Raw genomic sequence first — 24260 nt, forward strand, 5'->3', positions numbered from 1 at the left:
GAACAACACAGTCAGAATTTGTGGTCTCATGCAGTCTCAAAATGTGTGTGTGGGGTAACTTCCTTGTATTCAGTGATTTTAGCACTGTCCATAGAAGTACCTAAAATGTCCAGCACACACAGGCTTGAACTCTTTAGACACCTTGAGCCTGTTCAGCACAGTTGGCTCAGGGTGTCTCAAGGCTCAGGCCATGACAACCTATCATCTACGTTGAGAGAAACCAACTCGGGTGCCGAACAAATGCCAAAGTTACCGCAGCGCAAACACAATGCCTTCGGGTGAAAAAACTATAAAGGAAACGACAAAAAAGTTTTTGTCACGTGACTTTTGGCCTTGACATCATGACCTTGATGGGATGTTGTCCGGATAGTGCATCCCATGAACTATCAGCCGAACCGCCTGGTGGCCATATTGTTGTTGCCATGGCAACGGGATATCGGGAGAGTCGTTTCAGTGAACATGGCCGCATAGCAAATCGCACGTTGGAATCTATCGGTTGCTTCATTTCACGGTCTCTTTTTTTCTGCTGTTTGTGCTCCTGTGAGCGAGCGACTATAAAAAAAGCTACCAGAAAGCCGAAGTGAAAGACTTGGCCGATTTGGCGATACAAAACTGGCAGTGCCGGTGGCGTCGTTCCGGAGATACAGCACTCCGAAAATTGCCGTGTTTTCGTCAATTTGCGGAAATATTTTATCACCTCAGCTGACCCAAATATTTTTCTTTGGCACTTCGCAATGGTTTTCAGCACTGAAGCTTTGGAAACGCAGAGAATATTACACGTGCAATCCGAAAATGCGAACATGTGAAAAATCCGAAACTTAAAAAGAAATGATTTTTTGGTCACTATTCACTATCTGATTCCTGTGTCTCCCATGAATTCCCAATAATTGTGCTCTTATATTATGTATTTTTTCAACCAGGTGAGGTAATTATATATTTTTTCAACCAGGTGAGGTAATAAAATGCACAGCCATTTAAGCAGGCCTATGTCAGTGATCTTGGATATACTCAGCTGAGCTCTTAGAAGTAACATGGCAGAAGATGAAAATGGCAGGACGCATACATTACCCAAGACAGCGTGCCTAAATGCCCAACCAACTGGGCCAGAACCAAGTTTTGTTGAATTTTATGTGCGGGAAAACTTACTTTGGAAGATGCTTTAATCTGCAGTCTTCCCCGCATCAAAATTGAAATGCCATATTTTTAGTAAATTCTTGAGCATTTTTGTCTTGAACTAAAACTCAAAGGAGGCACCTACAATGACTATTTCCACAGGGCCACAAATTTTTTACCTTGACCTTTCACGTTGCTTACAAGCATAAGCATCCACTGAGTTCAGCTTATCTGAGAGTAAAAAGACTGTTCCGAATGTGTGACGGCCTTGCGCTTACACTCATAAAAACAGGTGCAGCAAAAATTGTGACGGGAAGGAGTGATTGATTGATTGTAGGGTACGTGCCAACACAGCGCAGGCGATGAGGCGCGCTGTAGTGGAGGGCTACGGATTAATTTCGACCACCTCGTGATCTTTAACGTGTGCCGAAATCTCGTACACACGGGCGTTTTTGCTTTTCGCCTCCATCAGAAAAGCGGCCGCCACAGCCGGGAATCGAACCCGCGACCTCGTGCTCAGCAGCACAACGCCTTAGCCACTGAGCCACCGCGGCAGGTGAAGGGGAAGGAGTACAATGCACAAAAGAGGATGCCATGCACTTGGAATTATATATGGTAACAAAATATAACTGCCTGACATGCTAAAGCAATGTCTACATTGGCTTTGTCTACATACCCAGCAAAAACCATGACAGAACTTGGTTGAACAATGGAAGCCCTTCCTTATGCTCAATGCTGTCTGCAGTACTTCTGACAATAGTTATGGCCACCCAGATCAGCACTATCTGGAAAAGAACAGAAAAAGAGAAGGAAGCTTAGTTCACAAGTACAAGCTTGTTTTCAGGAATAAGGAAGGATGAAGAGGGTACCAGCGACACGAAATACGAGTTACATAGAGCTCATTCTATATGAAGAATGCCATGGTGTCAATTAAACTGTTCAAGGCCAGTTGGCACCAACTAATTGCTGCTGCTGGCAAAGAGCACAGTTTAATAGTCACGATAAACAGACAGTTACTACCAGGCAACACAGTGTACCAAGCTTGGCTTTTACAAGGTGAAGACCACTGAAAAGTTCAATGACAATCATCAAATGGGCTTGAGACATTTGAGACTCCTATTTAAATACATGGTAGCTTGACAGTTAAGTTTCTCGCAACAAAGGCCTGAAGCTGGGCTGGTTTACTGGTAAAACCACAACCTTTCAAAGAAAAAAAAATCGTAAAACCACAACATTTTAAAGGAAAAAAAAAACCAGAAGACGAAGGCAAGAAATGTTTCTTCTAGAAGGAATAACTTAAATTGACATGACAAAAATTGGCTCAATTCAAATTTTGGGTTTAACACACCAGAGAAAGGCATGGCTCGTGAGGCACGCCATGTTTGAGGGCTTTGAATTTGTTTAGGCCACCTCCAATGGTTACCAAACAGGCACTGTCATTTGTGGCCTTAATCGGGAAAATATTTACCACAATTGGCAATCGAACCAGTGAACCCAAGCAGCGGGTCAAGGTTATATCCACCCACAAGCTGTTGTAACGCAATCGTGAGCCCAACATATTGCCCCACAGTATAGCTGAAGTGTCAGCACATTACACCCCAAATGTAACTTAAAATTTCCGACATTTAATCCAAACAAACAAAAAAAAGCCCCTAACAAGGATATGGCTTCACAGACAGCTGAGGGCAACAGCTACAGTTGCCACCTTTTTGCATCCATCAAGTTTCCCCCATGTGTGCAATAAACACAATCTGCAGTACAGAACAAGTGAAGGCACAGATAAAGCCGTTCCTACTTCCCCCCTCTCGCCCCTTTTGCACCTGTCAACAAGTGTACTGCCTTGAATGTAAACTCTATGCATGACTGCTTCCATTTCCATTTAGAAACTGGAGGAAGATTATTGCACTGAACAGGGTTAAAAGATCCCCTTAGTGTGATACAAGACCCAACTTTGACCTTATTAGTTCTACGTTGCAAGGTAGCACCATCACATGTTATACTGCAGAAAGATGTACAGGAAAGCAAGAACAGTTTTTGATAACTATGGCATTTTATGCATTATTAAAAATAGCTGCTACTCCTGTAAGTGGTAAATATGAATTTTTAGCACTGTACTACACCAATACAGGCCAACTTTTTAACCCACTTCAGTGTCCCTTCAATATGTCAATAAAACTGAGCAATTAGAAAAGGCCCCTCTTCTTTTGACATTAAAAAATTTAGTAGGCGAATTGCTAAACTCAACTTACCTGCACTGCAGTAATAATGACCGACCTTTGTGGCTCCTTTGGTATTTGTCTGCTGTTTCTAACCAAGCCAAGCTCTGGTCTGGAGAAAATGAAAAAAAAAAAGAAAAAGAAAAGAAGAAGAAGAAGAAGAAGAAAACATACGACCGTTAATAAAAGAATGACAGAGCCGAATGACAGAGCCAAATGACCTAAGCAATGGGCCCAGTCCCCAAATACAGAACTGCCAAAATAGCTGGTTAAACCTCCCTTCTTCCTCCCTTAAGTCTTAAGGGGTAATAATGGCACCATTCGTAAACGTGATTTTCAGTATCCTGACACCAAGGTCAATTGTCTCAAATTACTGGGCTCGAAGTGCTCCTTACTGACAATATAATCTGCTGGTAGGTACCAGGCACAGTTCATTTTGGGCAAGTAAAGGCCCATCAATATGACTGTGATTTTTGTTACCCCAGATCTGGAACAATTTGTAAGGCGGCTTACTTCTTGTTGAGTTCTTTGCATGGTGTAAGAATAGTTGGTTTTATGTAAACATCTTTATTAGTGAACATTCAATTTAAAGTCAACTTTAAGTCCCCAACAAAGAAAGCCTTTGATTCCTTCATTCTCTCGATTCCAACGACATCCTCAAATTGTTCAACATGTGAATAGAATATGTACTAATTAGAAAGCAAAACAGCTTTAAGAAAACAACCACTACTACTCCTATTTATATACATGCTTAAGAAAAGTTACTGTAACAGTTTTTCCCGGGGACTTAATGATGCTTGTTTATATTATCTATCTAGGCTTGGCTGTTACTATGAACTAGGGCTGCACTCAACTTAACGTGTTATTGATTTATGTAAGGTACTAAAGGGCCTCATATTATTTGATGCACAAAAAAGCGACACTGATTTAAAATTTCAGCTAAATTCTAAAACTCACTTCTGCTGGACACTTTAAAAACTTGTTTTTACAGTGGTAAGTTTCTGTTATAAATGACAAAGGAACACAGGACCTGAAATTTAGCAAAGCGCACACTACACAGAAGCTGCTGCATTACATATCAGATAACGTTACACACAGTCGTGCATGCACAAGTTAGTTCAGCAGGCAATGCTTTTTCGCACAGGCCATCAGAGAAAAATTTGTTGCTACCTAAATTGCATCTTATTGTGAAAAAAAATGCAAGATTAACGTGAACTTGAAACTGCATACTTTTACTGTACACTTGCTTAGGTGGAAGGAATGGAGTCTTAAAATGCAAATCTGTAAGGAAATATCCACAAGACAAAGCGTGTACACACACAACCTAACATGCCTACCTCCTCGCACAGTAGGCAAATATTATGATGCTGAGCCACCCGGAAAGTGTCCTGCAAAAGCAAAATGCAATCATGCTTTTCAACAACTGCTCAAGCAAATCAAAAGCAACACCTGCTAAAAACCATGCCACACAACCTGGTTCTCAGTAGTAAAGAAAACTAAGTTCACTAATAACAATATGCGAAGTCGTACATCCTTGACTAACACTCTAATTATGAAAGGTGCCGTCGGGAAGAGCTCTGAACAAACCAGCCAGGATTTGTAATGTTCAACGAAAACTTTCTGATGGAAAACTTTTTAAATTTGTCCTGCCAAATTGCCACCAGTACAGAACTGCTTTCTATTTCTAAATGATCCAGGCATATAAAACTAAACTGGGATGAAAATTTCGTTGCAGCATGACACAAGCTTTCGAAGAGCCTTCATTGCATGAAGCTATAATGTGCCAAGCTATGAAAAAAATTTTTTATATTATTTCTTAGCCAAATATCACTGAACACTTACAATGTGCTTTGCTCCTTTTCTTTATTGGCGTATTAAAAAGCCTACACCCACAAACTTCTACGCTTCCCAGTGTGACATGTGGAACACTCAATTTGAAATTAACTCCAGTATTCATCCTTGGGCACCCGAACATTAGGACAAGAACTTGGGTGTTAATGAACAGAAGCTTGGTGTCCTAGCAAGCACCCCAAAAGGGATAAATTAACGCAAAGAGTCCCAAAAAAAAGCTGACACATGTCAAGAAGTCAATTAAACATTATCATATCTAGTTGTCACCTCCTAAGTATTGATATAATTTATAATCCACCAAAAATGCAAACTAGTTAGCCCTTCCCACTCAGAGTCCTGTAAACATCCCCTTCACTAAAGGTTTCATGGCCATAAATTAGCTGTTTTTTACACGGATAGACGTACACACGTGAAAAGTGGCTAATATTTGAAATGTACCCGGCTGCCAACAAAACATGAAGACTGCAGAAAGAAGCAACTGAAAATGAGTACCAGGAAGAAATGGCAAACGCCATGTAAGAAATTGAAGGAACCTGCATAGGACTCCTAAAGCAAATATGCAAAGAATGTGCCCCCACTAACCCACCATAACAGCAAGATGTTGTCCATTTGAAAAAGCGTCGAAACAACATAATCTCTCTGAAGCTATATACAACCTGCTTAAAAATGGTGGTTAGAAAGTCAGAACTGATAGGCACTCAGTATACATATAAATGGGGAATACTTCAGCAACTTGAATTAGCAAATCACATCGTCTCTTCAAGTGATTTATGGGTGCCCTTCAAGGAATAATTTACAGCCTGCACGAGAACAGTTTAGCAGTTGAGCTAACGATACATACCAATAAATCTAACGTAACTTAAAGACCCGTGCAGGGGAGCAACCCTTAATCACAGCTAATTAAACACTGGAAGTATTAAGTGAATAACCTATCTTCAACCAACAGTAATTGCGAAGCCAAACAACTGGAAGAAGTTAGGCAAACAACTAAATTTGAAAGGGGTGCATTTCGATAGCTTTCCTTTCGATGCATTTCGATAGCCCTCCTTTTGGGTGCATTTCGATAGCCCTACACCTATCACTAAAATAAAAGGCATACAATTAATGTATACCTAATGTGTCTGCATATGTGGACAGAAACTTGACACCTTTCCAAGTACCTCGGAAGGAATAACTCAACACAATAAGGCTTGGAAAGAGCTGACATGTATCAAATACGAACCAAACTGGAAACTGGCACCCCAAGTTAAAGAAAGAACTCAGATAGAAGATATTCAAGAAGCAATAACGAGACAAAAAGAAATCTTGGCAGCACATGCAGTCCTGAGGTTAGATAACCGGCAGGCTATGCAAGTGACTGGATTCCACGGGATGGGGATTCTACTGGGGGAGCTCAAGAAAGAAGTGGGAGGAAAGATGAGTTAACTGAACTATTGGGCAGCAAATGGATTCAGGTGACAGAGGATAAGAGCAGGTGGAAGTCGCAGGTCTTTGTCCTGAAATGTAGCAGCAATGGTGGCGGTGGTTGATTATGATGATGACGATTGTGATGGCGACGACAACGGTGATTATGATAAAAAGGAAAAAGACAGCGTAGCCAGTGTTCATACTCACACCAGTGCATAGTTGTGTTGCTTGCCAATGACTGGAAGGAGTGGAAATATTCCAAGCAAAAGGCAGCCTGTCAGCCATGCACAGCTCATTTTCTGGAAATAGGCATTCACAAGCTCAGAGTGACAAACCAAAAATGATGCATAAATAAAGTATTTAATCTTAATCTTTAGACTAATTTTAAGGGGGACCCTGGTCTTGAGAACCAAATATTTTCCAAAAAATCCCTTTTCTCTGTTAATTTTATTCGCAGTCTACAAGTCCCAAAGACTGCACCTGCAAAATTTTAAAGCAGTATCTTAAGTACATACAAAGCTGTCGCACTTTGAATTCTCCTAAATGACCCCTTTCACATGTTTACAAATTCCGCACCTTGTTTTCTCAGAACCAACTTTTCTTTTCCATGAGGTCAACTGTGAGGTCAGAATAGTAGTGGTCAGATTTTCACTATTCTTGCTGCATTATAAAGCTCGTGAACATAACAGTAAAAATCACTAAAAAATTAAATTTCTTTTTGCTGGCACAAAATTTTTTGCAGCTCACTTCCCAAGAAACATTTGCATTTGCTGACCTAATATTTAATACAGTTATAGCTCTCGTCATAACAATGATAAAATTACTGCTGTGGTATAGTTTCACTCTGTGGTCTTTCTACAGCTCAAAAGTATGCAAAATGTTCTATAAACAAAGAAATCTGGAAGAGATGGAAAGACTTAACGTGTTGTGCAACATTAAACTTATGCCATGCAAGTGAAAGCTGACTGCACTGTTTGTACTCAGGATGTTTACATACACTGAAAATATGTAAATTTCAAGTGCATAGGTTAAATCAGAAGAAAATCCTCAAGACCAGTGCATGTCCTTAAGTATGTGATCCTTGTGATCCCACCTTAATAAGTTTGAGAGGAGAACTTTGCCACCCGTCCCACTCTCAGTGTTCACATGTAAATTTTAAGTACGTTTGTCGTATTCTCTCAGTTTGGCATTTCTGACTTGCAATCCTTTATTACGTTACCTCCCCATGCTCCCCCACTGATGCCAATGTTAATGTAACCCAAGTTTACATGGAGCAGCCTTGGAATCCTATCACATTCAAGAGTGCAGTAACTCGTTAAAATCCTTGCACAGTTCTCGCTATGAAACACGACACCCCACACAAGCTAATGCCCAAGAATATTCGATGACATGATTCTGCTTGGTGAGCTCATTTTCTTCACCAGAAAAAAAAAAAAAAAACGCGCATGTACAAAAACCAGCCCTCAAACCACTTGTACAACTAAACAACTGCCCTATGTTTTTACCCACTTTATTTTAGCATTCACCATTTAAGCTTCTGGACCAGTATGTGCAAATTAATTTGGTATGAAGCTTCTAGAAACATAGTTTAGCATAATGTTTGTACTATCTTCTACTTTCACACATTTTTATCTATTTTGCATTCCTTAGTAAACAATACAAAAAGCAGCGCAAAAGGAAGACAAGAACAGACACAAGACAACAAGGACTGCACTGAACTTGGAAGTTCAGTGCGGTCCTCGTCGTCTTGTCTCTGTCCTTGAATTTTTTTTGCACTGCTGTTGGGCACCATCATGCCCAGTTTTTCCAATTAATTGAATTCAATGAACACGTCTAAAGCTGTCAAAACACTATTTTTACTATATAATTTGGATTACACTAAATTTGTAATACTAGCTTCCATAACCATAAATTGACTCCATTTGTTTATAATGCAGACGAGAAGCATCAGACTGACACCCCTAGAGATTTTCTTGGTGTTGCCTAAACATATCTAGCTATTCAAAAAGCCAGAAACACGCACCTTTGATAAAGATGTGCTAAAAGGCCAGCAGCCAATCAGCAACAGGCCCAGAGACATGACACCTCTGTAGAAGAATGTGACGACCTGTTTTTGTTAAAGTGGGAACAAGTATGACTTAGTGCTCATTTCAGATATCTTTATATCTTAAATAAAAGTGTCAGCAATATGAACGCTTACCACAAGCTCCAGAGCAAAAATTGCTACTAGTGTCAATGCTGCAAACCACATTTTCACTTCAAACCGCCGTAAGTATGCTTTGGCTTCATAGTACACGTCAAGCCTGGAAAACAACACACAGCCATTCTGCCAGTTATTGAGGTTGCACTGCACCTGCACAAAATTGCACAAACGAGTTTACCGTATTAAGAACAAAAAACATTTGACATCAAGGTTCAAACAATTAAAATTTTTCAAAAAGTCAACACAAAAGTACAAGTATGTTGCACAAGAACTGAAGCCAGTTAATGCAGAAACACACAAAATACCCAAACAACTGACTTTAGGCTGGAAGTATTCCTCCACTGATGGACAAGTCACTCAACAAATAGACTTGCGATGAATGCAACAACTGAAGTAGTACATATCAGAAAGTTCCAGTTCTGCTACACCATCTGCAGCAGTGAGCCAAGAAGTTTTCGTATGCTCAGGTATGAAAAAATCACATTCACACGTCAGCAATGTGCAAGGCTGAAGCAGGTTCGATTTTGACCAATAAGAACCCCTTGATTAGATATTTTTGTTATCTACCTATGTGAATGCTCTAAATGACTGCACAATGAAAGACACAAATATTGCTACAAGGTTAAAAACACCAGTGCAATGCATCTCACACTGAGAAATGCCTAGAAGCCAGTGTTCAATTCATTGAGTAGATACCAAGCGTTACATGAGGAAGTAACAGATGGCGCCACATTGTCAAGCCAAGTGCATAGACAGCAGGTCCCAACACATGGTGTAATCGCGACAGCCAAGCCACCAGTAGGAGCAGCCCCCAACACGCGGCCCCACGAGCTGAATTCCTCTTTACCTCCCTTCGGCGGGGCACGGTGAACCTTGAGCAGATGACGCATTGAGTTTCGTCTGCGCCCTGTTGGTCACTTTTCTTTCTCTCCTGTCCTCTCTAAGTTCTAATAAATCCAGTTAACCACCCAGAACCAAAGTCCAGTGTTCTATACAAGAAACCACAATGGAACACTAAGGTAGGACGATTTCATGCCTACGCTCGTCCAAAGGGGAGTAATGCCGGCATGACTGAGGAATTTGTTTCAAGGAGCGAATTCCAAATTTTCCCGATTCCATTACATTATGTGTGACCTTGAAAGAAAGCCTTTAAAAATGGATCGTCAGTATGCTGATTCCATGTCAAAAGGTGAGTGGCCTGCTCCAACAGACCTAAAAGTGTAAGGGCCTATTAAATTAAGTGTAAGAGCCTATTAAATATATTTAAACCTCAAATGACGCACTGCCAGTGTAATGGCATTACCATGAGTGCTGTTTTCCCTTTATACGACTCGGGCTAAATGCTCAATGATTTTGAGAGGATGAGGCAATGGTTGCGGCATATGATGGCCGCCTGGAAAGACAACAGACAACGACCATCTACAACAAGCAAAGCCGTTGCACAGCGAAAGATGACCGAAACTCGTTACAAGAGCAAAAAAAAGAAGGCATTCCATATATGAAAGCTACAATTTACTCATGGTGTCATCCAATCTTTATTGGTTTCATGTAAGATTTCATACTACACATTTATAGTCATTTGTCGTACAGCTAGAAAAAAGCACTATCTTATATTTTAACTATTGCTCAATATGCAAGCACATGACTCTCTCCATTTCAAATTACCTTCACCAACATCAGCCAATTTGCACAGGCTGCCCTTGGTGCCACAAGAGAAGAAGTTGTGCGAATACTGTGACCCATCTCTTCTTTGTTGTTGTTGTTTTTTGGGGGGGTAATATTGCTTTCTTTTGAGCTGATGGCCTTGTTCTGACCAGGCCGTTTTGTCACATGGCCCCTTTAACATAATCCACAGGTGCTCGCTATCACTGATGTTAAATCCGAAGTACTTTTAAAACAAGAAGGAACACAAATGGTCCCATGAACAGTAGAGTGCATGAAAAACACGTACTTACTCATAAAACACCATTGTCCACAGTACAATAGGGATGAGGAAATAGAAGTAGTACATAAAAGGTGCATTTTGCACTGGAAAAGAAAAAAAAGAGCTGCATGCATTGCTTGCTCAACGCTGTTTCATTTCACACTAGCTGAGCTGTTTCGTCAAAAGGCTCAAGAAGATAAATACTGAACGCTCCTACGTGAACAAAATTACCATTTTATATAAAAATAAAAAATAAAACAGTCATAATCCTTGATTACAAATTCAAGCACGAATTTGCAGAACATGCTCTAGTCAGAAAGAGTACCAATTAACACAAAATTGCGTATCATAAGTTTCTCTGAATATTCTATTCTTCCGAGTTACCTGCTGCGGTAGCTCAGTGGCTAAGGCATGCTGCTGAAAATGAGAATGTGGGTTCGATCTCCGCTGTGCTAGTTGTGTTTATAATGGAAGTAGAAACAAAGTGGCTGAGTGTGCGAGATTTCGCCGTGCATTAAGAGATACCCAAACAAATGAAATTAATCTGTACCCTCCACTACTGCGTGCCTCATGGCCCAAGCGCACACTTAGGGTATGTAGTGTGAACATAATTCACACTTAGTAGGTGCGTATACATCACTTGTAACCTGAAAAACTGCTAGGCTGCTTTGAAAATAGCCACAACTACAATGCAAGCCCTTCTGTGCTCTCAGTAAGATTTACTGCCGTTGACTGCCAATGCCAAAATGCAGCAAAAATGCAGTGAACAGACCCTGTCTTTATAAACCTCTAAGAATACCCCAATTAAGACCAGGAAAACAAAATTTTGACGTGTGAAAATTTCTACCTTAGGCTTTAAAGGAGTTGCCTCGGGCCCGACTATAAAGTTAGGAAATGTCAATAAAGCAGGTTGAAATTTGATAATTTTTCTTCTAACAATATCAAGTAGAGCATAAAGCGTGTTCTCACCATAAAGGAGTATGGTTGACAGAAAGAGTACCAAAATAGATGTGGAAATAACCTTCACTTTTCCTTGCCACTCTTGATTTCTTTTACTCGGCTGGCTCTCCAGTGACTTGCACATGATGCCTGTGTAGTTACGCAGCACCAATAGTATCATGAAAACCATCCAGCCAATAAAACCGAGTGCAACTGCAATGCTGAAAAAGAAAAAAAAATTAAAAACAGCAGCCCCGAGTTTAGTACGCGCACACCAAGTAGCATTATCATGAATTAAGACCCAGACTCATATATATTCGCAACAGGTGAGAAAGTCAACAAGAAAGGTGCTACTTCATAAAAGAACTTTAATTCAGTGATTCCATGTGATGTCATGTAGATATACATAGGATATTTAGATGGTCTGCCAAATTAACTCATGCAGCTTTGTAGACTGTTTCAAATATCACATTACTAATAGCTAATGATGCTTGAGGTTTTCAAGCCACATTTCGTTTTTGTGGGTAGAATTACAACATACCTTACTTTAAAACATGGACGAAAACATAATTAAAGAACATAAGGGCATTAAAACAGTGGCATATAACAAGGGCCTCACACATAATGCTATGCAACATCTTAATGTCATTAGGCAGCCATGACATTACATACAGCACATGTACTACTATGACCCCTATTATGCTATTATAAAAGTCAGACTAATAAAGAAAACCTACCTTAAGGTCATTCTGTCATACTTCTGATAGTAAACTAGCCCTCTCAAGGCAAGCTCAATAAACTTTTCAATAACTTGCACCTGCAGGAACAAATACACACAAAAAATGTAACAGGAAAAATAAACTGAAGAAAACAAACAGAAAATGGGATCTTAATACTGACCGCTTCTTTGTACCTTGACTGTTTGAGTAATGTTTCAATCATTTCGGTCAGTTCAAGCTCTCGCTTTGGCATCAGTTCCCTAGAAGATGAGGGAAAGCACAAGGTCTGCATTATATAAAAAAGAAACACACAGAAAGGAACGACATATCAAAACCCTCAAACGTTTTTGAAACACACCTGAACTGGCGGAAAAATAGAGAGAAAGTTGTCTCTTGTATTATGTGCTTTTGCTGCTTGAATTGTGCCAGTATCTGTCTTGCATTTGTAAGAAGGGCGACTGCCCTGAAGTGCCAGTCAGTGTTGAGGTATTCAACAGGCAAAAGGCCCTGCGAAAACAGAAAAGAAGTAAGTGGGCAGGAAACCACAGCACTTTATTACTGGCTCAAGGCTACAGAGGGTTCTGGAGGGTGGAGGTGCTTACCAGAGAATTGACCGGAATCGGCACACCCAAGAGAACAGCCATTAGAGGTGCAAGGTCAGCTTGATTGATGTCCACTCTTTTGTATAAGGAAAGGTTCCACGCTGCAAATGCAAAGAAACAAACATACTGTTTTGATTTATCTGGCAGTCCCGCTAATGTACATCAGAAGTAGAAGTAAGTAGAATGCACGAGAGATGTGCATCGCAAAAGTTAAGACACAGATGTTAAGGTGAAAGTTGCATTTAACCTTTTATTCACTCCCTAAAACTAGAGCCCCTCAAGTCACTGCTGGCACACACCAACCGTTATGTCCCAAAAAATAGCCTTTTCGTTCCCACTTATAAGGAATGGTTCCAAACAAATCCGCAGGAAAGAAAACATGGTCCTTCAAATTGTTCTTGAAAAAAAAAAAAAACAGTTTGCTAGTTAAAGGGCTGATTAGCAGAAAATAAAAGGTGAACAAGCAAGGAACATTTTGAATTGATGCTAAAATGACAATCACATTAAGAGGACCTCATACAATCCTTCCAAAGGCTTCTGTAACGTTTCCCAATCTACTTCAAATACTCCCAATATTTTGTAACTTTAGCATTGGTATTTTTTGGCTGATGTACATCACAAATGACAATTTGCTGCTATTGGTAAATTTTACTCGTCACACCCATTAAATTGCTTGACAACCACTCAAAAGGAGAATGATTCAACAAAACAGCCTATGCAAGACATATCTTCTGCGGGAAGTCAATGGCAGGGTGCTGCTTTGTTGCTTGGTGCTGGCGACCACGATTTTCATAGAGACTCCCAGCAACAAAGGAAAGATCTGAAACCACCTTTTTTCAGTCCCCATTTCTCAAACGGTATGATATTTTTATTATGCAATAGGTGCCTAGACAAAAAAAAACAAGGTAAATTGCAAAACTTTGTTTAAACACACACCTTCCGAGTAGCCGTCATAGTAGCCGTCCCTTCCTGACAATCGAGGCGGCGCAATTCCTGCTCCCCAAGCAATAAGAGGTGTCTCCGTCTCCGATGGGTTCCCTGCTCCATGATTTCCTGGAAGGAGATATATTTTTTACATCATGAGAAGCACACGCCACGACACCCCCAGAAAAGCAATCCCACAGTTCCTCATTTTCGAACCCAAGAAATGTATGCAATTTACTAAGGATGGTGCTCACCTTTACTCTCCCCAACCCAAACTGATATGGAAAGAAGTGCGACAGCCTTCCTTACAACCAGTCGGCGCAAAGGTTCCCTGCCACTCTGTGCAAATTTCACCTGACTTGCCCCATGTTCCCAATCAATCACAATAGGGGAACACAACCACTTAGTTATTTTAAGAGCCACTAAAACTTACTGACACTAGTTATTTCAAAACCAATTAGAAACACTGTTCACCTATGAAAGCCCTGCATGCAGTCACTCATAAATGCACCCAGTGGATAGGTGGTGCTAGTTCTCCTTACAAGAACAAAACAGTCGACACCGCTTTGTTGAAGGTGCAGCATTTTGTTTTGGCAGAGACAGGTGGCGCCACTATACCACTACGTATATGCACTGACCATTGTGGATGGGGTCCTCCCTTGTGCAAACATTGTTTCTATTCAATTTAGAAATAATTAGTATGTCTGGTTGCCAACCTTGATATTAGAATCGGGCCATAAAATGCTGGCTTCATGCAAAATTTGAGCCCGAATGAGCAAGCAGTTTACTAAAAAAAACAGAAAATGCAAGTTCCTAACATAATGTTGCCGTGCTGCACATATTTGAAAAAGGCAATGCCACAAGGCAATGCAAAACGAACACTACTTAGATAATTTTTGTTGTAACACGAACTGCCGTAAAATATATTTTATTGTTTTTCATTCATGCACAGATAACATTTTACAGTTTTCATACAACCATACTCTCTCTAGCCCATGCTTATTCTCTTCTCTAGCCTATGCTTCTCTATGCTTCTCTAGCCCATGCTTAATCTCTCGGCATTCCAGCCAGGCTTGGCTGAAAGCCCAACTACTCTCTCTAGCCCATGCTTAATCTCTTCTCTAGCCTATGCTTCTCTAGCGATGCCTCTCTAGCCCATGCTTAATCTCTCGGCATTCCAGCCAGGCCTGGCTTAAAGCCCAACTGCAGCGAAAATTGTGACCTACGACCTCTTGAAACCCTATTACTGTATAGTCTGCCTAAAATGACTGCAAGATACAAAATAGGGCAGCCGAAATTTGTGTGTGCACACTGCAAGTGACCAGAAAAAATGTGAGATATTGAGACCGGAACTGAGCACAGTGCGGCCATTATGGCCAGGTTGAAATGACATTGCAGCTGGCGAAAAGTGGAAATGCCCATGTGTCAAGATTTCGGCACACTTTAAAGATCCCCAGGTGGTCAAAATTAATCTACAGTCCTCCACTACAGCGTGCCTCATAGCCCTGGTGTAGCTCCGGTGCGTTAAACGCAGCCATTGATTGATCTACACTGCACATGGAGGGCAAGCTGTGCGCCAGCAGCTCAGAAGCAAGCCTGCACACAACCTCTTCACGTGTGCGCAGCAGCCCCGTGGAGAAGCGCACCCAGTTGGGCTCAACCAGTTGTTCAATGGTCTGGCAGATCAAGCACCAAGCCGGCCAGAGTGCTTCATGACTGTTGGTGCAATAGCAGGTGCAGCACTGCCCGCTACGAAGCTATTTTAAACGCCTCCAACTGATTAACAAGGCATTTCACGAAGCTCCCAGTCATGCTTCAGCTGATTTGGGGTTATGTACTGCACATTCAAAATAAATCTATCCTAGGTGAAATGTCAGTGCAGTTGGCCTTTAAGCGGGTTTTAGTGCAGTCCGGTCTTTGCTTCTAGCACCGTTAGAACGCAGCAAGCTTTGCTTAAAGGAGAGGATACTGATGGCCAAAGGAAACAAACATGAAACACGTACCCCAGTCTGTCATTCCATGATCAGATGTAAAAATGTAAGCCGTCTTGCCATCCTCCTGATAAAATTCTTCTATGAGCTTGACCAAGTGCTTTAGGTTTCGGTCAACCAGTGCAATGTTTTCGTAGTATTCCCTAGAAAGAGACATGACTGCTGCAGCCACCTGCCGCAACGTTGACAGGCCAGCAGCCCAGCACTGAGAGATGTGCTTACATGGAGTCAGGGTTATAGCCGTGCCCTATGGTGTCCAAGCCAAGAAGGTGCAAAAAGAAGACCACTTTGTTCTTTCTGAGCAGTTGGTTCAGTGTTTGATTGTCTGCCGCACTGTGAAAGAACTCCTGGAAGCAATCAACACAGGCGCAGCAAAGGCATAAAAAATCTCCAATCACCCAAGCAAGGAAAACAGCTCCTAAACTGCTACACACAGTTGTGCTGAACCTGAAATCTTGCATTAAAGAAACATTTTTACCTGAAGCTTTCCAAAGACCCATAGGTCTAGTCTTGAGGCATCCTGATCAGCAAAGTCAATTTCATTGGTATCATAAGTGTCCGCATGGATGTGCCTTTCGTGGTCCCCTAGTGCACAAGAAAAGCAGTGCCACTTCTGAGCTGGTACCGGGCACAAGACTGCCGATGACGCATTTAAGCGACTGCACCGAGAGCGGTCGGTTACACAGTATAATCCACTGGCACAACAATACCGGTTACGGCAACTGAGGATCAGATAAAATGACCAACAGCCCCGGTACCACCAATTCACTGCATTCTAGTGATGAACTAAACTTCTTTGAACATTTTTAATATTGGTTCCAACAACTTTACATGACAGTACGAGCCAACTTTAACTGCAGCATTCGTAAGCAAGTGTGAAAGATGTTCTGCACTGCAGCGAGCGCTTTACATGCAAAACAAGTTTTCAAACACAAAAGAAGCCACACTGCTCTGTATTCAATATTTGTCGTGTACCTTTCGTTGTTTCACCACTCATGAAGAGTAAACGTGTTCCATCTCCACAGGCACCACCATAATTACCATCACCAGTCTGTGCCCACAGCAAGTTGAAGCCCTCTCTCCGTTCCTACAGCCATGCCTGTCTTGCAATGCCCTAGCCTATTCTTCGTCTCCGAATTTCTCGACTATCATGATATGTCATTACACCCCGATGAATCCTACTTTTGTCTCTTGTTTATTCAGCGAGGTTTAGAAAAAGTCACCAAAGTGAAATTAAACCTGCCAATCGTTATACGAGAGAACAATGTCGATGAGGTGATGTGGATTCCTAATCTTATCTGGATAGAATTGGCCTTACTTGTGCACTGTGCTCAGTCAATGGGCTTGTGCCATGCTTAGGCACTGCCATAGTTACTTTTCGGCTTTCTTGAATGCTAGGTAAGAACTAGTGTCATTAGATAAGGTTTCAGAGTATCGACACTCTTTTCTCCTATTGTTTTGTGCCGCCACCATGATCATTGGTCAGTTCGCATCATGTGACATCTTTTAACACTGCAACAATTCATGGGCTCCGCCATTTTGCTGTCTCTGCGTTTTAGTCAGCCAACTTTGGTAGACTACCGTAAAATACCGATCAAGCGCCTCCACCCATCCAAGCGCCCCTTAAGCATTTTCCCGGAATTTAGAATTTCTGTACACGACCAAGCAAGAGCCCCCTCCCACTTCCCGCCATTCCGAAAGTGCTTTTTTTTTCAGGCTTTTGGATGCCACAGTGTTCAAAGCCGATGCCGAATCCTATACAATCCAAGTCGTCTGCTAAGAGAACGCGTTACCAGTCATCGCCGGCATTTTTTCGGGAGCGGATGCCTTGTTCACTATGCATTCGTACACGGTAAAAAGGAAGCTCGAAGTAGTGGACTGGCATCGGAAAAATGGCAGAAACGTGCACCTCACTTCTCGCGTGTTGAAATAGGACGGTAAAAGGATACGTGAGTGGGATAAGAACTACGAAGTTTTGCTGCAACAAAACTTCATTGTCCCCGAGGACCCTGACGAGCTGCAGACCGAGGGCCTGAACCTTATTTTGGGATCAAATTCTGAAGAATCGTTTTGCGGATTTAACATTGATTGAAGTGAATGTGAAAATTTACGTTTTTAGCATTGCCTAGAAGTCTCATGACTCATAAATAAACATTTTTCATAATGAAGGCTACAGTGCCTTTCTTGTGATCGCCGCCATTTGTGCCGCCATCTTGAATTTGGGGCCCGATCCCAATAAGGGCCCCCTCCCTATCTCTAAACCAATTATCCACAAGTTTTGGGGGGGCGCTTGCTCGGTATTTTACGGTAAGCTGTCCTCCCTGCTCTGCGGCTGCCCACGACTGACGTTCCGAATACGAATCGAAGATAACGCGTGTAGCAGCATTTCAGCAGCAGAAGTGTGTTCAAAGATGCTGCTTTGCAGCATCATCGGTAGTGTTGTTAACAAATGCCTCGGTCGAAGTTAGCTACGAGACCGTACAAGAGGCAATCTCCCAACACTGATAAACACCAAAATGGCCACCGTTGTTGACTTGCGTGCCTCAGTGGCGGTACTCTGATACCTTATCTAGTGACACTAGTAGGAACCACTAAGTGCTTTAGAAATTTCCACCCTCTTTTTCTATATTTTTTGCCCAGCCTGATTATAACAATTATTGGACATAACAATTACATTTCGTTGGCATTTTAATAGTGCTATAAGTCGTTCCAATGGTATAAATGTTGACTTCAAAAATAACTCCCCTATACACCCTTATTACATGAGGACTCCATAAAAGCAGCACAAACTACAGTGGAAAATTTGTGGTTTTTTTAACCATTATACTTCATTGTTAATAATCAACTCAGTTATAGCCACTTTTCAGGGTACTCTAGTTTCTTCCCAACTCACTTCTCATGAGAACAATGGCCAACAGAGGCTCCCAAAAGTACCTTTCAGCAAAGCAAAATAACAAGTAAAACAAGGCAATTTATTCGTAGAATATGGTGCGATTAAAAAAATTCACACCAGTCGAGATTTGGTATCCAAGGTTGTGAAACCTAATATTAAATAATCATAAAACTAAATCTCATCATGGCCAAGCACTCGACAAAAATTCGTCCAGATAGGGATTGTGGTAAAAGGAAAATGAGATGCATACACTGAACAAGTCAGATAAAAGGCATTTCAGAACCAGTCTTTTACTTTTTGTTTTGGTCAGTGACTTCCCTTCAATTTAGCGTAGAACTATACATTTTGACAAGCTAAATGGTTAATACAATTCTCTTATGAAAAATAAATGTAAATGGCAGTGTCATGAACTTTCCTGTCAGCTCTAGGAAAAAAACTGTATGAGGAATGCAAGGCATGAAAAATTATCCTGATTTATGAACCCTCTCAGGCATGCCCTCATTGCCTAGTGGTATTGTACCCGCTTTTGCATTTCTCTGCTTGTGGGGCCCTTTCCCTGCACTAACAAAGAATTAATTTCACTTTCAAAACACGCATGAGCCTGCATGCACAAGAATATTTTCCTCGCAAAACATTTTATGCCTGATGTAAACATATGAAAAGAATTGAGACCAAAATTGACTCTAGTGTGCGATAACAAACCTGCAGGCATGCAGCACATGCAGCAGTTGGGTTGGTTCGTTCGCTCGATAGTGCTCCTTTGTTAAGCTTTATCATGGTTTCGAGATGCACAAAGCTAGACAAGATTATGTCTCTCCAATTTTCTGTATAAAAAAAACATTGCAGGTAAAGATATCCCAAGAAAGACCATTGTCTTCAAAAGAAAAAAATATGCTTTGGACATCTGTTGATTAGAAAACCTGGGACTATGTATGTACGCATCCGGGCTTTCTTATCTAGAGGGCTGACCAGAGCAGCTAAATGAAGTGGGGCCACTGTATCACAATGTGAAAGAAAAGCACAAGGGCGGATGGCCCAATTCCAAGGAGATAAGAGGCGCTGCCCAAAAAGTGCCTCCCTCTCACCTTTTAACCACATGTCACCGGTGCAGTGCAGGAAAGCGCGCCACCAGTAACGGAGAACGTTGGCGCATGTTCGCGGCGGTCGATCGTAAGCACTCAAAGTGCTGTACACCCGAGGCCAAACTAGTTCTGAGTTGTTGCAAAGCATACATTTTGCATGCGTCTTATCGAGGCATTTCTAGTTTTCAACAAGGTCCCATTTCATGTATCTGCATTGATTGAAACTGTCCCTTTGCGCTTTCTAACTTCAAAGTATTTCGAAACTTTATTCAAAATTTTTTAATAGACCATACGGCTTGAAGCCAACTATTTCCGAATATTTGCACACCCTTAGAAAATGCTGCTGTAATCACAATGTGTTTTCACTAATAAATTTTCAGAAGCGGTAGTTTCGCCTGTTATTGAACCAATTTTTCTGTAGTGTAGCGTTACCTCGTGTGCTTTGACATGGAGGAACAAATGTATAGAAAAAATGTTTTACTTCTGTAATTGATTTTTAAAAGTCACAAACACATGTGCAAACAAACAAGCTCCTTATGCTCACCAGTGAAAACCTACGTGTGCAAGAAACATAGCGCGCAGGGCGAAACCTTGCTTGCACGATTTCCTCCCCTTTGACAAGGTGGAGAAATTCATGGCAGAACGCATGAGAATTGGTTCGTTAATATGCAAGTTACAGCTTCCACCAGTGATCCAGGTACTGGTGAACACTTTTAGGCTAATGCTTTGTGCAAAGCAAGACAGCGTGGGGGTTTGTTCAACAGTTACAATTCACAGCAATTGTCAATTGGATGGGAGTCCACTGTACGATCAAATCTGAGCAGACATCGCAGAAGTAAGAGAGAAAAATTTTACCATTATTTGTGTGTGTATGCATGTGCGTAGTGCATGTACATTGTTGAGCTCTGGCTATGTGGGATGGCAGACTGACTACAGCTTTACATTTCATTTTTCACTGCACCACTGGAAAACCTGGACATGCCAGGTTACAAAAATCAAGAGCAAAACAAAACTAAGAATATGTGCACAGCAGTAATTGTACGAGGTCAGTTAGTACTTGAATTACAGCTATGCACATTTCATTTCTTGACGAATAAATCGTTTGTATATGCATACTCCTTTATTTAAGGTGAACTAGCATTACAGATGCTCGTGTAAACTGTCTTGAGGAGAAACAAGCGGTGCAGTTGAAAGAAAAGAATCAAAATTTTACAACTACTGAGGCTGAAACTCAGACTTAACATCATTAATCTGTGGCCATGTTAGAGCAGCTAAGGTCTGCTGTTGCAACACACAACCTGGTTATAGGTTCTCTTCATTGTTCTAGCGGCTACTTATCTGAGAGATATAAAATTTGAAAACATGCATGTATACAAGACTTCAGAATTCATTTGAAGCTGTGTTTACATAAATAACACGGTGGCACACTGCATCAGCCTTCTAGTGCCTCTCATACGTGTAAAATGGTGCTGAACCACTATTAAACCGTGTAACACTAATTTGCCAAGCATGGAGAATAGATTAAGGTGGCTGGCACATTGCATTACCAATTCTGATGAACCAAGCTGTGGACGTGTGAAAATGCGTGTGCTGCCCTCAAGTGAGAGAAAATGTGCAAAATTTAAATGCTACCACATAGCATAAGCCGGATGCACTAGAAAACATGGTGCACTTTCATTTGTGGCTCTATTGTGTAGTTCACCCCAAATCTTTTTCCGGGTCCTTTTAATTAACTCAAACACCATTCAGACAGGCTGATGTCCTGCCACGAGGTCAATGGAAAATAGCAATGTCAACAGCTTTTATTACAACAAATTAAAGTTACAAACTACTTATGAGGCTAATCAAATCCCTTGATTCACACCACCTCATTATGGGCACACGCATGTAATTCACAAGCAGGTTACGGTACCATACTGCAGAGAGGTTATAGCTCTTTGCAGCTAATGAAACAAACAATATACTTCTAATTGCACCCACCTTTTGTAAAAAGATTTACCATGTCCGCTGCCCCCCATGCCCAAACATGCTGACTCCTGTTGAACACGGAATCAAACTCCACTGGATTATGCTTCCATCCTTTGGTGACTGCACTGACGTCTTCATAAAAACCTGCTATGAGGGCAACATGACCAGGCCGTGACTCTGTCGGAACACGAGTGTGCGACACTCCCCAGCTACCTCTTTCAGTGATGATTGACCTGCAAAGAAAAAGAAAGGAACATCAGATAACCGGTTCTGCCATAAGGTCGGCAGATCATCTGCACATGCTTATGCGGCAAAAACAAAACAAAGGGAAGAAAGTAAGGGAAACATTTTTGCGGGGAGGAAAAGCCAGGAAACCTACTATTACGTAAGCGAAGGTTCCTATAACAACACCGAAGCGCTCATGGATAAATCCAAGACAACTAAGCCCCAAGCATTTTTCACCACAGGCGCAGTCAATATCTGATAACAAGTAGGCATGGGCAGCAAACAAATGTGTTTATTAATATCACAATTATCCTACATGCATATGCAAAAATTACCCCATTGGCCCCTCAAAGGAGGCATGTTCACCGATGCTAGATGGCCAATAATAAGGTGTGAACAATGCAAGATGCCTGGGATTTGTAATTTATTAGAACCGCCGCTCATCTAAATCCAGCAGTTTATGTAAAGCAAGTAATCAGTTGCAAAGCAACAACTGGGACTTTTTTTTCCCTCTCAAACGGAGCCATAGCTGCAAACTATGCGTCAAGCTCATTTTCCTGGAAGACGTCAACTTCCGCAAATTGATGTAATTAGACCTGATGGCTAGCTAGTGCGTTCACGATCTTCGTAAACAGTCGGGCTTTTTGATTATCCGTCTCGGGCTCCCCGAGAAGCAATCTGGCATTGGTTTTGCACATACACTTCTATACACGTGGGAAATCCTCAGACTACTCGCGGCTATCCGTGGCGAGTCCGGAACTGTAAATCGAAGAGCCCCAGTGAGACAAGAGGAAACCGGATGATCACACGACTCGCAGCTTTATTCTCACAGGGCAGACAACCCACATGTGTACAAACCGTTATCACCAAACATCAGCCTGCACGCCCCCTCCACAAGTACACTGTCAGCCTTACCTTAGGTACGGTGCTCTAGAAGTTCCATTTTTCTGAAGCTCGAAGACTTTGTCGGCACGAAGACCGTCAGCGACGATGAGCACCAGCCTGGAAGCTGGCGAAGGCAGTGGCACTTCGTATGCGGGCAGTCCATGGATGATGGGCGACTTAAAGTAGATGTCGAATATCGAGAATAAAAATACTACATGCACCGCTAAACCTATGACACCTGCGAAGACTGAGAGCAGCATCTCCCATACGCCGTGAGTGCACTTCAGTTGGCAAGTGAGTTTCCCCGAAAGTCCCAACGCTCCGTACAAAGCACAGCCATATTAGCCTCTTCTAGTCTACAATATTCGAACTCATCAGATTAGCTCATAAATGGCACTCAGAATGTACGTTAGTTTTTCGTCTAACGTCCCTTGCTTGCGATCGATATGTTACCACGCTTTGTGAAGGACCGAAAGCAACGAAAGCTTCCACGCTGGCTTCGCTCGGCTCCAGGCTGAAATTGGCTACGGCACTTTAATGGCTAGGCCGCTAAACCTGCGGCTTTGAAATAGAAATAAACTTTTATAACCCGAAGAACGTCTGTAACATATATTTTATTTGTAAAATATTCGTTTGAAATTATATGAAAGGCAATAATTTCCGTGAAACCAGTGCCACTAATTTCTTAGTATTTTGTGTTTCGTTTTGCCCATAGAGTTGTTTTGCCCCATTGGCGGTGAGCAGAGTTACTGGATATAGACAGTTGCGAAACTCCCCATAGGCCCCATGTATCGAAAGCCGGTCTTCGGTTGCCCCCCTGCGCCGGGGCAAGCACGGGGCAAGTTGACTAACCTGTCGTCTGTCGGCAGGACGTTGAAGCAGTACTCAAGTGCTTGCGGCTGCTGCAGTAAGTCATAAAAAGAAAAGCCGCACAAACACAAGTAAATTTTACGTAATTATTGTGTTTTAATTTAAAAATCAATCTTTATTTTACAGAAGAATTTTGAATAATAATAGTTTAGCGAAGTTCCGTTTTTATCTCCTAGGTGCCGCGCGCGTCGACTTGCCCCTCAGCTTCCGCGGAGTGGGGGGGCTAGCGCCGCCCGGATTCTGAAGCGGAGTTTCGCAACTGTCTATATTGAGTAACTTTGGGCGGTGAGATGTTTGAGTGGCGCCCTCTGGCTCTGACGTCAGCTTAGGGACTCGCGCCGCTGGCGTCTGCTACACTCCGCTTGTGAGGAGCAGCAGCGCCTGTTCTCGGGATCGCCTGCTTTGATGTTTTAAGGAACTAAAAAGCGTATTTCCAGTAATTCCCTTA

At 41.8% G+C, this 24260-nt stretch overlaps 1 protein-coding gene across 1 annotated transcript in view; it reads right to left on the reverse strand.

Annotated features, from left to right (window-relative positions):
- Positions 1-23444, reverse strand: part of Pig-n (Phosphatidylinositol glycan anchor biosynthesis class N) — a 35459-nt gene extending 12015 nt beyond the window's left edge. Inside the window, exons 1-18 of the mRNA XM_077686326.1 lie at positions 22973-23444; positions 21845-22065; positions 16368-16474; positions 16112-16236; positions 15902-16032; positions 13911-14027; positions 12975-13075; positions 12731-12879; positions 12554-12632; positions 12391-12470; positions 11684-11874; positions 10746-10818; positions 8788-8890; positions 8611-8694; positions 6795-6886; positions 4667-4717; positions 3363-3441; positions 1790-1898 (exon numbers count right to left, since the gene is read on the reverse strand). Coding sequence (XP_077542452.1) covers positions 1790-1898; positions 3363-3441; positions 4667-4717; positions 6795-6886; positions 8611-8694; positions 8788-8890; positions 10746-10818; positions 11684-11874; positions 12391-12470; positions 12554-12632; positions 12731-12879; positions 12975-13075; positions 13911-14027; positions 15902-16032; positions 16112-16236; positions 16368-16474; positions 21845-22065; positions 22973-23202 — 2122 coding nt within the window. The 5' untranslated portion in view covers positions 23203-23444. The remainder of the gene's footprint in view (positions 1-1789; positions 1899-3362; positions 3442-4666; positions 4718-6794; positions 6887-8610; positions 8695-8787; positions 8891-10745; positions 10819-11683; positions 11875-12390; positions 12471-12553; positions 12633-12730; positions 12880-12974; positions 13076-13910; positions 14028-15901; positions 16033-16111; positions 16237-16367; positions 16475-21844; positions 22066-22972) is intronic.
- Positions 23445-24260: the final 816 nt, after the last annotated feature.

The sequence above is a fragment of the Haemaphysalis longicornis genome, unplaced genomic scaffold, assembly GCF_048455015.1.
Source record: "Haemaphysalis longicornis isolate Haplotype H1 unplaced genomic scaffold, Haemaphysalis longicornis Haplotype H1 scaffold_1, whole genome shotgun sequence".
Lineage (NCBI taxonomy): Eukaryota > Metazoa > Arthropoda > Arachnida > Ixodida > Ixodidae > Haemaphysalis > Haemaphysalis longicornis.